We start from the raw sequence: 12,241 nt of genomic DNA on the forward strand, positions 1-12,241 counted from the left end.
TCGGGGGGGGGGGGGGGGAGTTATTGTCTATCGTTGGCCTCTATGGTAGAATCAATCGGAGGACATGAGAGGCGGTGGTTTACCCTGCGGCGGATGTCAGCGGTTTGAGCCGTTTATCTCCAACTCATGAACTTAGCTGAAGAAAGCTATATGATAGCAGCAAAATTAATCGAGGACAAAATTAACGGACCAATTTTTTTCTCCTTATTGTCATGCATATAATCAATATATTAAGAATATTGTAATTTCTAATAAAATATTATATATTATTTGTACAGTTCCACCAGCTTTTTAATATTTTATTTCTAGCAATATTCAAATCTTTGTTCCATTTCTTCTAAATAAGTAAACAATTTAACCTTCCTAAAGATTATATAGTTTAAATTTATTCCATTAAACCCCTCATCTTCTTATAGATGTCGTTTTCTATAGCATCCCTAAATTGAATTATCTAAAAAAAATCTCATATTCTATGTTAATAAACATAATATTTCAAATATATATCTTCTTATATTTGTCAAATATAATTTTCTAATATCTCTATTCATTTTTCATCAATTTCTCACTATTATAGCAACTAATTAAATAGATATAATCAATTATAGAAGTAATTAAATCTAATAAATTAAGTAATCTAACTCATTAACTATAACATCCCTAATTTAATTGAGATATCTATCCAATCTCTAATTTAAAAATAATTAAACTCATAAAAATTTTCGATTAAATATTAAATCTAATAGTATAAGTTATATTTAATCAATGCAATAATCAAATAATATAATTACATAAATTATAATAATTAAAATAAAATTCTTACCCTTATCTCGTCTTCTCGCAATAGTAAAATATGTATAGTGAAAAAGTGTGTCTGCAGTGTGTACTTGAAGTTTGTGCATGTGTTTGTGTTTACTAAGGTGGGGAGCCGCCCCATCCTCATCCATTATTTATTTTTTAAATATTTTTAAAATATTCATTATGTTTCTCCTATTTTTTTTAAATTTAATTTTTTATAAATATTTTATAAAGCTTCAGCTTACTCCAATCAAATTTTAATACGATCAAAATTTAAAACTATAATTTATTCATTCATTAATTAATTTTTTTAAATATTTATGAATTAATTCCACAATTATATATTAAAATCTTTAGATGTCGAAGTCCGTCGCTAAATTTTATAGTGTTGAATTACAACGTATGAAGATTAAATCAACAAATTACATCCCTACTAATTCTTGATGGTATATTTGCCTTTTCCATCTTTGGCCATGCTTATCATCTTTTGTCTAGGAGAAGTTTGTGACAAGATAGAGAATAAAAATATATCAAAAGGATAAAAAAGGAAAGAGCATCTTTTAAAGAAAGGGAGGGTTGCGAGGGGGGTAATTGTAAACACTAATAGAAAGGCTGTATTTTTGGATAATTATATTCACATCCTCTGATATATGATTTATTTATATATCGTTCTTATTTTTTGAATAATTCAACATGTACCCATAAAAAACACCAATATGAATTATACGAATCATTCATATTTTCTGAAAAATAACATAAATACCTCCCGAAAACATCAATATCACTACAAACTATCACTATTTTTCTACTGTCGAAATTGATTTACATAATTATGTAAAAATATAGGGATGATTTGTGTAAATAAATTATAAACTGAGGGTCCATATTTTTTATGGGGAAGAATTAGGTGACTTGCAAGTGATGCAAACTTTGGTGGAAAAAGAAAAGTGTCCCAACCATATAAATTCCTTCAACTTTGATCACATGTTCTCACACCCATTCATTGGTGTACCAAAGATTCTATCCTCTTTTCTACCCATCACCCACAATTTCTTCATCAATTTTAATTTGATTATTCCTATTCCTCACACACTGAAGGTGTCCTATGTGTTGAGTAATAATATTTATTTTATTAAATTATAGGACTCCCATACTTGTACAAAAATTTCAACTATATCTACTCAAATTTCCCATCTTAAATTATTTTTATCGACGAAAAAATACAATTTAGGCCCATGTGATATTGCAAATGTTCAAATACCCCCTATGAAAAACAAATTAGCAATTTACCGTCATGTGTCTTTTTTTTTAAATGCAGCAGTTTACCCCCTGTGTTTTTTAAAATTAAGTAATTTACTTCCCTAAACAGGGGTAAATCGCTTTGTTTTAAAAAATAAAGGGGGTAAATTGTATTATTTTTTTCACAGAGAGAAAATTTACTTATTTACAATATCACATAAAGATAAATTGCGTTAAACCCTTTTGAATTATAAATACTTTGGAAACCATCATAAATTAAAAAAGCAGCCGTAAATTAATAGAAATTATTTACCATTGAAAAAGTAAAGCGCCGACTTCGTAGAGGGGCTGAATCGCTCACCTGCTCGTCGCCACCAAAACTCCGACGCAGTATGGAGAAAAGAGGAGTTGTAACTATGGGGCAGTCTCAACAGAGAAAATGAAGACCTTCATAAAGAAGGAACTGGATTTTTTAAATCAGGTGATATATGAGACAAAATATTATGGGGAAAAATGCAAGCAATCACCTTGTGATATCGCAAATGAGTAAATTATCCCTTTATGAAAAATAAATAGCGATTTACCTCTCTATATTTTCTAAAAATACAACAATTTACCCGCTTATGAAAAATAAATAGCGATTTACATCTCTATATTTTTTAAAAATACAACAATTTTACCCCCTATGATTTTTAAAATGAAGCAATTTACCTACCTCCCTGCATAAGGAGGTAAATTGCTTCATTTTAACAAGTACAGGTGGGTAAATTGCTATATTTTTTTTCATAAGGGATAATGTGCTCATTTTTAATATCATAGGATGTAAATTGTTATTCACCCAAATATTATGTATGTGGGAAGTGGAGGACGGAAAATGGTTTGGTTAGATACAGACCGCCCCGTCCCCTGACAGAGTCCCAGGGCGGCCTTGAGTTTTTTTTTTGTTTTGGCCACAAACCCAACTCGAATTAGATTCTTTCAATTTTTTTATATATTTTATTATAATTGTAAAATATATTTATACATAGATGAAAAAATATGCATATATTTTACTTATATTTACATATAATACATAAACTTAATATTTTTATAAATTAAAATAACATATAAATAGTTTATGGACATTTTAATGCATATATAAGTAACATACATTTTAAAAAGTTCAATATTTTAAAGTCTAAAATATGTACATATAAATTTATAAAAAAAATATTTTAATAATATTATTATTTCATATTTATAAAGTTATTATAGTATATTTAAAAAAATATATTTTTTTAATATTTTAAAAAATATAAAATCAGATCTACCAAATACAAACGTTTTGAATATCTGGGTCAGGTCCGAAATTCAAATTTTTTTTGAATCCACATTGTTTGCAATGATGTTAAGAGTTTTCATTTCAATTCTTTTGTCAAACATCAAATTCTATACACTCAATGTCTTAATTGTAAGATGCTTTTGACTCCAATAAAAATTTAAGCAAATAATTGGCCCTTAATAAATAATGTATTACCAAAAATATATTGTTAAATTTTAAATATTGCTTTCCTTTTGCCTTTTTGATTTTTTTGTAAACCAATCCCAAAGAGAGAAGTTCCTAATTTTTTAAAAAATATACTTTTTATTACTTTTAAAAGAATAAAAATAATAATAATGTCAAATAATTATTTTATTGAAAGTTTAATGCTAAAAGAGTTTGGAATAGACAAATCTAATAAAAATCACAACATAAAAATGAGTACAATAAATTTCAGAGTTGCAAAAAAAAAAAAAAGAAAGATGAGAAAAAGGTTAGTTAAGAAGTAGTCGTCAAATCAAACATGACCGTTGGCAATGGTAATAGAGATGACGTTCCCCACAATCTTGGAATACACGGAAATCCGGACCCACGTTCGTGTTGTCCCATTACCAACATTGTCAGAAAATAAACAAATAAATCCCACTTTAAATTATTAAATGAAAAATGATGCAGGCTTTCCTCTCTCTCTCTCTCTTTTTTTTTTTTTTTTTTTAATATGCTAATAATCTTTTGTGTGGCTTTTACGTGGACCTGGCAAGAACTCTTTTCTTGTTCTCGGCAATTTTTTGTGGTCTTCTTCCCATCCATTACCTGCAACCACATAATCCATTCAAGAAACCTGCCAAATTTCTTGATTATCCCGCAAAAACCCAACAAAAATTTTGAATAAAGATGCAGATAAGTTTCTCATTCCATTCGTGTTACCGTAATTTACTGTCCCATATCTTTTGTTGAGCAGAGAAGCCAGGAAACTTTGCTTGTAGCTGAATAAAGGTTTTTATACTTATCTTCATTTCTGTACAAATCTCTGAATTGGGCGTTAAGGGAAGGGAATCTTGTTTTCTATTTTATTATAGAATTGTTTTACATTTCTTGGTTCTTTTTATTTTTTTTTTGTTGGATTTTGGTGGGATTTGGTGAAGGATTTAGCTCAGGTTTCTGGATAAATATTCAGGTTCTTGAGTTTTGTTTCCATAGTTTTGGGAATTGGGTGTTTTTCGATTTCTGGTGGGATTTTTTGTTCTTTCATTTGTTGTATTTGTGTTGAAATTTTGTGGGATTTATCTCAGATTTCTTGGTACATATTGGGGTTTTCGGTTTATGGTTGATTTGATTGATATATAGGGTTTTTTTTTTTTTCGTGTTTATTGGGGTTGTTTGATGCACTTCTACAACAGGGAATTTGAAGCTAATTATTAGACATTGAAATAAATTGAGCTGGGATACCGTAGAAGTTAGCTTGAATTGTCTGTTGTTGAATATCAAGGTTTGGTAGTTTGAGATCTTGGGATTTAGCATGGGGAAACAGAGTGGAAAGAATAAGAAATCTCATGGAGATAAATCGGGTGAATCGAATTTCAGGCATGCTAAGGCGAATGAGAATGGCGGAAGAACTTATGACAAGGACACAGCCGTATTCATTTTGATGTCGCAGGAGTTGAAGGATGAAGGAAATAGGTTATTTCAGAAGAGGGACTATGAAGGTGCCATGTTGAAGTATGAGAAAGCCATAAAGTTGCTTCCGAGGAACCACATAGATGTATCCTATCTTAGGAGTAATATGGCTGCATGCCATATGCAGTTGGGTATTAGTGAGTATCCGAGGGCGATCCATGAGTGCAATTTGGCTCTTGAAGTCACGCCGAAGTACAGTAAGGCACTATTGAAGAGAGCTAGGTGTTATGAAGCATTGAACAGGCTAGATTTGGCACTGAGAGATGTTGGCACAGTGCTGAAGATTGAACCGAACAATCTCATGGCAATTGAAATTGCAGAAAGGGTGAAAAAAACAATCGAGAGACAGGGTTCAAGGGAAAATGAAATTCCTATGGATTTGGTGCCGTTACCTGAGTATTTGGAGCCACCTCCTTTACCTCAACCCAAAGTACCGAAAGAGAAAGCACGGAAAAAGAAAAGCAACAATGTAGAGGAGAAGAGAGTTGATGGGAAGGCTGAGGAAAGTAAGGACGAGAAAGGAAGAGATGAGAAGGAAAGTAAGGACGAGAAAGAAAGAGATGAGAAGGAAAGAAAGGACGAGAAAGAAAGACATGAGAAGGAACGAAAGGACGAGAAAAAAAGAGATGAGAAGGAACGTAAGGAGGAGAAAAAAAGAGATGACAAGGAACATAAGGGCGAGAAAAGAAAAAATGAGAAGGAAAATAAGGATGAGAAAGGAAGAGCTGAGAAGGAAGTTAAAAGAAAAACTGGAGGAGAAAAACCTGATCTTCATGTTGTAATGAGGAAAACTGAGGATGAGGTAGAGGAAAAGAAAACCGAGGACAAGTTGGTCGTGGAGGAAGAAAAGTTAAGTAATAGCACAGAGGAAGAGCCTAAACGAACAGTGAAATTAGTATTTGGAGAAGACATAAGATGGGCTAAGATTCCTTTCAACTGCAACTTTATGAAACTTAGGGAAATTATTTCTGAACGGTTTCCCACCTCTAAGGCTGTTCTGGTTAAGTATAGGGATCAAGAAGGTGATTTGGTTACCATCACCAATACAGAAGAACTGAGGATGGCTGAAGCATCTGCAGAGCATTGTTCTGTGAAGCTGTATGTCGTTGAAGTTAAGCCAGATCAAGATACTCTATTTAAAAAGGTTAGAAAGGGTGAAGTAGAAGACAATCTTAAGATGAGAAATATTACTCAAAATGGACAAATAGGAAAAAGAAAGGAAGTACCCAGTGAGTCAGCTTGTATAAGTGATTGGATCATTCAGTTTGCGCAATTCTTCAAGAATTATGTTGGATTTGATGTTGATGCTTATATTGATCTCCATGAGATTGGAATGAAGCTCTATTCAGATGCTATGGAAGACACAGTCACTAGTGAAGAGGCTCAAGTCCTTTTCAGCTCTGCCGCAGAGAAATTCCAGGAGATGGCAGCTCTAGCCTTGTTCAACTGTGGAAATGTTTATATGTCCAGGGCAAGAAAGAGGTTATATTTTACAGAAGATTCTTCCAGAGAATCTGTGTTCAGACAGGTCAAGTCTTCATATGATTGGGCGCAGACGGAGTATACTAAAGCGGGAAAAAAATATGAGGAAGCTCTAAAAATTAAACCAGATTTCTATGAAGCTGTTCTTGCTCTTGGGCAGCAACAGTTTGAGCAGGCAAAACTCTCTTGGTATTATGCAATTGGCAATGATGTCGATCTGGAATCATGGCCTTCAACAGAAGTCCTTGAGCTTTACAACAAGGCTGAGGAAAACATGGAAAAGGGAATGCAGATGTGGGAGGATGCAGAGGAAAAACGTGTAATTGAGTTTTCCCAACCAAATAAAATTGAACCTCTGTTGCAGAAAATGAAACTGGACAAGTTGTTGAAACATGTGTCAGCAGATGAAGCCGCAGAGCAGGCTGCAAACATTCGGTCTCAGATACATGTATTATGGGGCACCATTCTATATGAAAGATCGATTATGGAGTTCAAACTAGGACTTCCTGTGTGGCACGAGTGTCTTGAGGTTGCTATTGAAAAATTTGAACTTGCTGGTGCTTCTTCTACCGATATTGCTGTTATGATAAAGAATCATTGTTCCAATGACACGGCACTAGAAGGTAATATATTCGTATGGTTTATGAATATCTTGCCGATTTTGTATAAAAAGATGAAAGCAACAAAGTGTTTAATCATTCTGAACTCTTAATGTGCTTGCAGGTGTAGGATTCAACATTGACGAAATAGTACAGGCATGGAATGAAATGTATGAAGCAAAAAAGTGGCAGAGCAGCGTTCCCTCATTCCGATTAGAGCCACTACTTCGGCGACGAGTTTCAAAACTCTATCATGTCCTGGAACATGCATAGGTGCTCCTGTTGATGTAGCATAGAGGAAATACCCAGAAGAGCTTTCTGGTTACCAAGAATTTTTGCCTTTTGTGTTTGTGGTGAGTATGAGCTTGCTAATAATCTTGACTGGTATCTTTACTGATATTATGTTTTCTGTTTTATCCCAAATCTAAGATAAGAAGAAATTTAAGAGACATTATGCTAAGATAGGTGCTAATAAAATGCTTATGGAAAAGAGTTTAGAGCCTTTGGCCATTGAATTGAATGAAACAACAGCCATAATACCTCATCACTAAGTATCAGGCGAATATAGAATTTATAGCATCATTGCGAGTGTTAAACAATTTTTACCTGGAATGTAGCTCTGGAGCTTCTTCATTTCCTGAATTTTTTTTTTGGGGTGCATAATAAGCTATGTTCTGTAGAGGGAACCTGTGTGAAGTGCAAGAATTAAAAAGTAGATCTTCAGAGGCTGTTCATTTGATCACCCATGGTATATATTGACATATGGAGATTTTAGAAAACAAAAAGTTGCTCTGCGATGATATTAAGAATTGCATGCACTTCTGGAAATTGATAGTATAATGATATCTGAGACTTTTACCATGTCAACTCTATCTAAAACCCCATGCCCGATTAAATGAGAGCTTATATTGTGACGAAGGAATTATAAACAAAGTGAGGTGATATAGTCTTCCTATGTTAGTAATTGGCACCAAGTGTGTAGTTGAATAAGAAGTAAGTTCTAGATGGAGATTATACTCTTGGAATGGTGAAGTTAGTCCTCCTAAATGACACCCAAATTATAACTAATGTTGATTGCAGTATATTCAGAATTCAGGAGACGTATCACAAAGGAGGAAAACATGAGAATGTGATGATATATAGGTCAAGTAAAGATGCAGATTATTGGATACACGTTACTAAGTATCTGACCTCACTAAGGATTATTATGGTCAACTTCAGATAAGAAAGACTTGAATGATTCAGGAATTGTAGGAAGTTTAAGAGATCAAGTCGCTCATTGTTGGTCTTCACAAGTGAAAGACGACGTACCACCCAACCATTTCACCCGAATTTTTACTTTTCCTTGGTCTGTGTTTCCTCAACGACTCAGCTTAGGAACTTCAGCTTTTTCCCTGATAGTCCCTGTGTCTTCTCAAATCTATCCACCGTTAAGTTGAAAGGGAAGATTGCCTAGGTGGTTTTGGGACATAACGAAATTGACAAGCAGATGAGTAGATGTACATGGATGCTCTAGTTTGCTTCTACATGATTAGCGGAAAGACAAAGAGAACATACATAACGAGGAGTGACATTTAAAGTACTTGGTACATCAACGAGCTAACTGGAGAATAAGAACTAACTTGGCGAACTTGCAAATATGAATTGAAAGATAAATGAGTTAAATCAGGAAATCTACAGCTATATTTTGTTTAGATATTTTGGATGGTTTGACTCGCGTTCTTTTGAGAAAGAGTGTTTTGAGAACATACTTTGCAAATGTGTTGGTACCTAGTAGTTGGTTTATGTTTGGAGAATGTTTAATTGATCACTGGGGGTGTCATATCAGACCTTTTAGTGATTGGAAGATATAAATAAGATTGTAACGATTTAAACACATAAAAGTAACATAAAGAAGATCAGAATATGTATTTTATGTCATTTTAATATCTGGGAAAAGAAGTTTAAGGATAGAAAAGATGCATGGGAAAGCGCATATTTTGACAAAGTTCAAAACATCAAACCAAACATAGCCTGCAGTTTCTTGGCCAAGCTCAATACTTGAGCGTTAAATCTAAAACAATGCGCATATCAGGGTCGGCAAATTGTTTTTCTCAAATTTATTTCATGTAAATCACTATACCACTTTTCAGATTCCTGAGATCATTCCTGAATGGGCTTTGCAGTTCTCTGTTTACAATGTACATTTTCTGCAGTTTCTAGGGAAGCAATAATATCTAAACCGTAAATATATGCCTCTCAAGTATCCGCACGATAAATCATGAATGACTTAGAAAATTCAGCTCTTTCTCTGGAAAATGATTCATTTATTGCCTGTAGCCAATTTACCGTTCTTCTGTGCTATGTTCAATGTAGGACCCGTACTTGCTTATTATTGGACCAGTTTTAGGCCTATTTCGTACTCATTTCTGTATAGCCAAGAACTAAAGAAATTACTCAAACTCCTCCTGTATCATTCTTTCATTATTTCCCAATTGTTAAAAGGTCTTAAATATTTTTTGTTAGCATCCTTTATATTGTTGATCCTTACTGCCTAAACTAAGATAATAAATGAAACATGCAGGATTCCAACGCTGCATCAACTTGTGCTTCAACTATTGCTCTACCCTGTCTAAACATACAAGGTCCATGTGCTGGTGTGGTAGCTCGTCATGTAATTATAGCACGAAAAATAATCAACGGTATTAGCACTACAGCTCTGGGGAACAAGTTGGAACAGCAGAAAATCAGATATGTTTTTTCTTCGTTTCTGCCCCATTCTTATCGCCTCCCCCTTGCTCTCCCGGTGAGAACTGAAAGAGATTGTTGTTGTACTATCTGCTTACAGGTTTTGGTTGCATGTTCGCCTTTTTGCATCTAGGATTTCTTCTGCATAGCGATTAGTCTTTCAAGTAATTTGGTTTTATTTGTCGGTTCGGACTCGTTTGTAGTCATTTCTGATGAAGGATTTAGTTCTAAGTTAATAGATACGAAGGTATTCATTCATTTCTTGTGCTATGGAACTACAAGTAACCTTTGTTTCGATCGATCAATGGAAATTTTTAATGGTGAATTTCGGCTATACCGAGTTGTATTTTTGCTTACAGACATAATTTCAACTACCAAATTGGACTTATGCAGCAATAATAAGAGTAAAATGCAACTGTTCTAAGAAGGTAAATAATATTTGACATGTAGAGACTTTTATATTTTCAAATTATGGTTATGTTTTATGAACTTTTCTTTTTTCTTTATATTTCTTTATTGTGATGACTGGTAAAGGAAAAATAAGTGGATAAAATTAAAGTTCTTATATTTTCTGAATTATCAAACTTATAATAATTGATAAATTATCAGGTACTGATAATAATTAATAATGTTATCAAGTTGGTTAAGTGGATTTAATGTATTATCAAGTTTGAATTTTAAAAATTATGGAAGATTGAAGCAAATACTATCATATAATAAAGAAGAAAGAAAAAAAAACATCTAATACGTATTTTTTTTGACAATTATGATAAAATTTACATACCAAATTTATTTTTAAAAGTTAAAATTATTTGCAGTATTTATCCTGAGGCTTGAAGTCTCGCTTGAACTTTGGAGTTTGACATCCACATATCCTTTTTTATGTTAACAAACATTATTTTTGAAACTTAATAATTACTTTATAAATGAAAATATTCTATTCATTAAATTTAACGATATCAACTTTTTGAATTTATTGTAAAATCTTTTTATTTAATTAAATATGCAAAAGCTAAATAAAAATACAACTAAATAAATTATTATGTAAACACAAGTAGGTCCCGTTATTCATTTGTTTGTTTGTTTGATTTTGTTGGCAGGAGAAATCCTCCGACCAGTTAGTTTCTGCACTTCGTTGAGGTCGGCAAGAGGTTTCATCTCCTAGATAGCTCAGATCTATCTGGATTGAGACCGTGTATCCTAGGAATTTGCCACTCCGGACTTCAAACACACATTTAGCCAAATTCAATTTGATGTGGTGCTTCCTCAGCATGTTGAATGTCACAACTAGGTCAGTGATGCGTTGGTCCACCTGTCGGCTCTCTACTAATATGTCATCGACGTACACCTCCATGTTATATCCTAGCTGCTCTTGAAACATGCTGTCCACCAGACGGTAGGTAGCACCTACATTTTTAGCCCAAATGGCAAAACAATGTAACAATAGGTTCCCATAACGTAATGAAGCTAACTCGCTTTCAGTCGTCGGGATTAAACATAATGTGGTGGCAACCCTACGAGGGATCAATTAGACTTAGCAATTCATGATTAGAGGTGGAATCCACCAGCGGGGCTATACGAGGTAAAGGATAAAAATGCTTTATTAACATCTTAGCATTCGAACACATACGCCACTTGTTACCTAGCGTGGGTACTAATACCACATTAGATAACCATTCTATAAATTGCATTTCCTTGATGTATCCGGCCGCAAGGAGCTTGCTTACCTCCTCCTGGATGACCATGTCTTTTTAGGACAGAAATGCCTCTTCTTTTGCTTCACCGAAGGGAGGGAAGGTTGGAACACTGCTATGCTAGGATCAATGCCCACCAGGTCATGAGCTGACCATGCAAAAACGTCAACGTTTTCCAGCAACAAAGTGGTTATTTGAATTGGTGTGACTTCTTCGTTCAACATCTACGACTTTCCATTAACTAGGATGAATCTGGAAATTGCTATCCACATTCGGAATATAATAGGTCGATTTAAGGACATGGAGATGGATGGTTCTAGTTGGGCATGGGGGCGTTCGCTATGTATTTATGTCTCGTTGAATATCAACCTCCCTCTAACAAGGGTTTTGAAAATTAGAACAACTTCTGGGGATGATCATTTGATTACTTTCACCTATTTGAGAGGCTTTTGAATTTCTGATATTAGTGCAGGAAACTCAGTCATATTGCGTTACGTAATTCGAGGAGGGCTTACTACACCCAGCGCAAGTACGCCATATGGCCCATGGCTCAAAGCCCTAGTACCAACTAGGAACAGGCCTAATGCACGACCTCCATTAGGGGTCGCGGCACATGTGCCACATCATCAAATCGAAGAACTAGGGAGGAAGAAAGACCCGGCCATATTTGTGGATTTTGCTAACTCTAGCTGGAGGGGCATGCAGGACCTGCAGGGAGGATTGATGGC

The 12,241-nt window shown here is 34.0% G+C and overlaps 1 protein-coding gene across 2 annotated transcripts; it reads left to right on the top strand.

Annotated features, from left to right (window-relative positions):
• The first annotated feature begins 4,037 nt into the window (after nucleotides 1-4,037).
• LOC105166424 (protein PHOX1) lies at nucleotides 4,038-10,153 on the top strand. Of its 2 annotated transcripts, none has more exons than XM_011085768.3 (4): nucleotides 4,038-4,330; nucleotides 4,735-7,116; nucleotides 7,217-7,445; nucleotides 9,656-10,153. In XM_011085768.3, the coding sequence occupies exons 2-3, from the start codon at nucleotides 4,854-4,856 to the stop codon at nucleotides 7,363-7,365; spliced, it is 2,412 nt and encodes an 803-aa protein (XP_011084070.1). In that variant the 5' UTR covers nucleotides 4,038-4,330; nucleotides 4,735-4,853; the 3' UTR covers nucleotides 7,366-7,445; nucleotides 9,656-10,153. The 2 variants fall into 2 exon arrangements, with proteins under 2 accessions (XP_011084070.1, XP_088738811.1); XM_088882685.1 differs by having other exon boundaries at nucleotides 4,919-7,116.
• The last annotated feature ends 2,088 nt before the right edge of the window (nucleotides 10,154-12,241 follow it).

The sequence above is a fragment of the Sesamum indicum genome, linkage group LG7, assembly GCF_026168435.1.
Source record: "Sesamum indicum cultivar Baizhima isolate 11 linkage group LG7, ASM2616843v1, whole genome shotgun sequence".
In the NCBI taxonomy this organism is placed as follows: Eukaryota; Viridiplantae; Streptophyta; class Magnoliopsida; order Lamiales; family Pedaliaceae; genus Sesamum; species Sesamum indicum.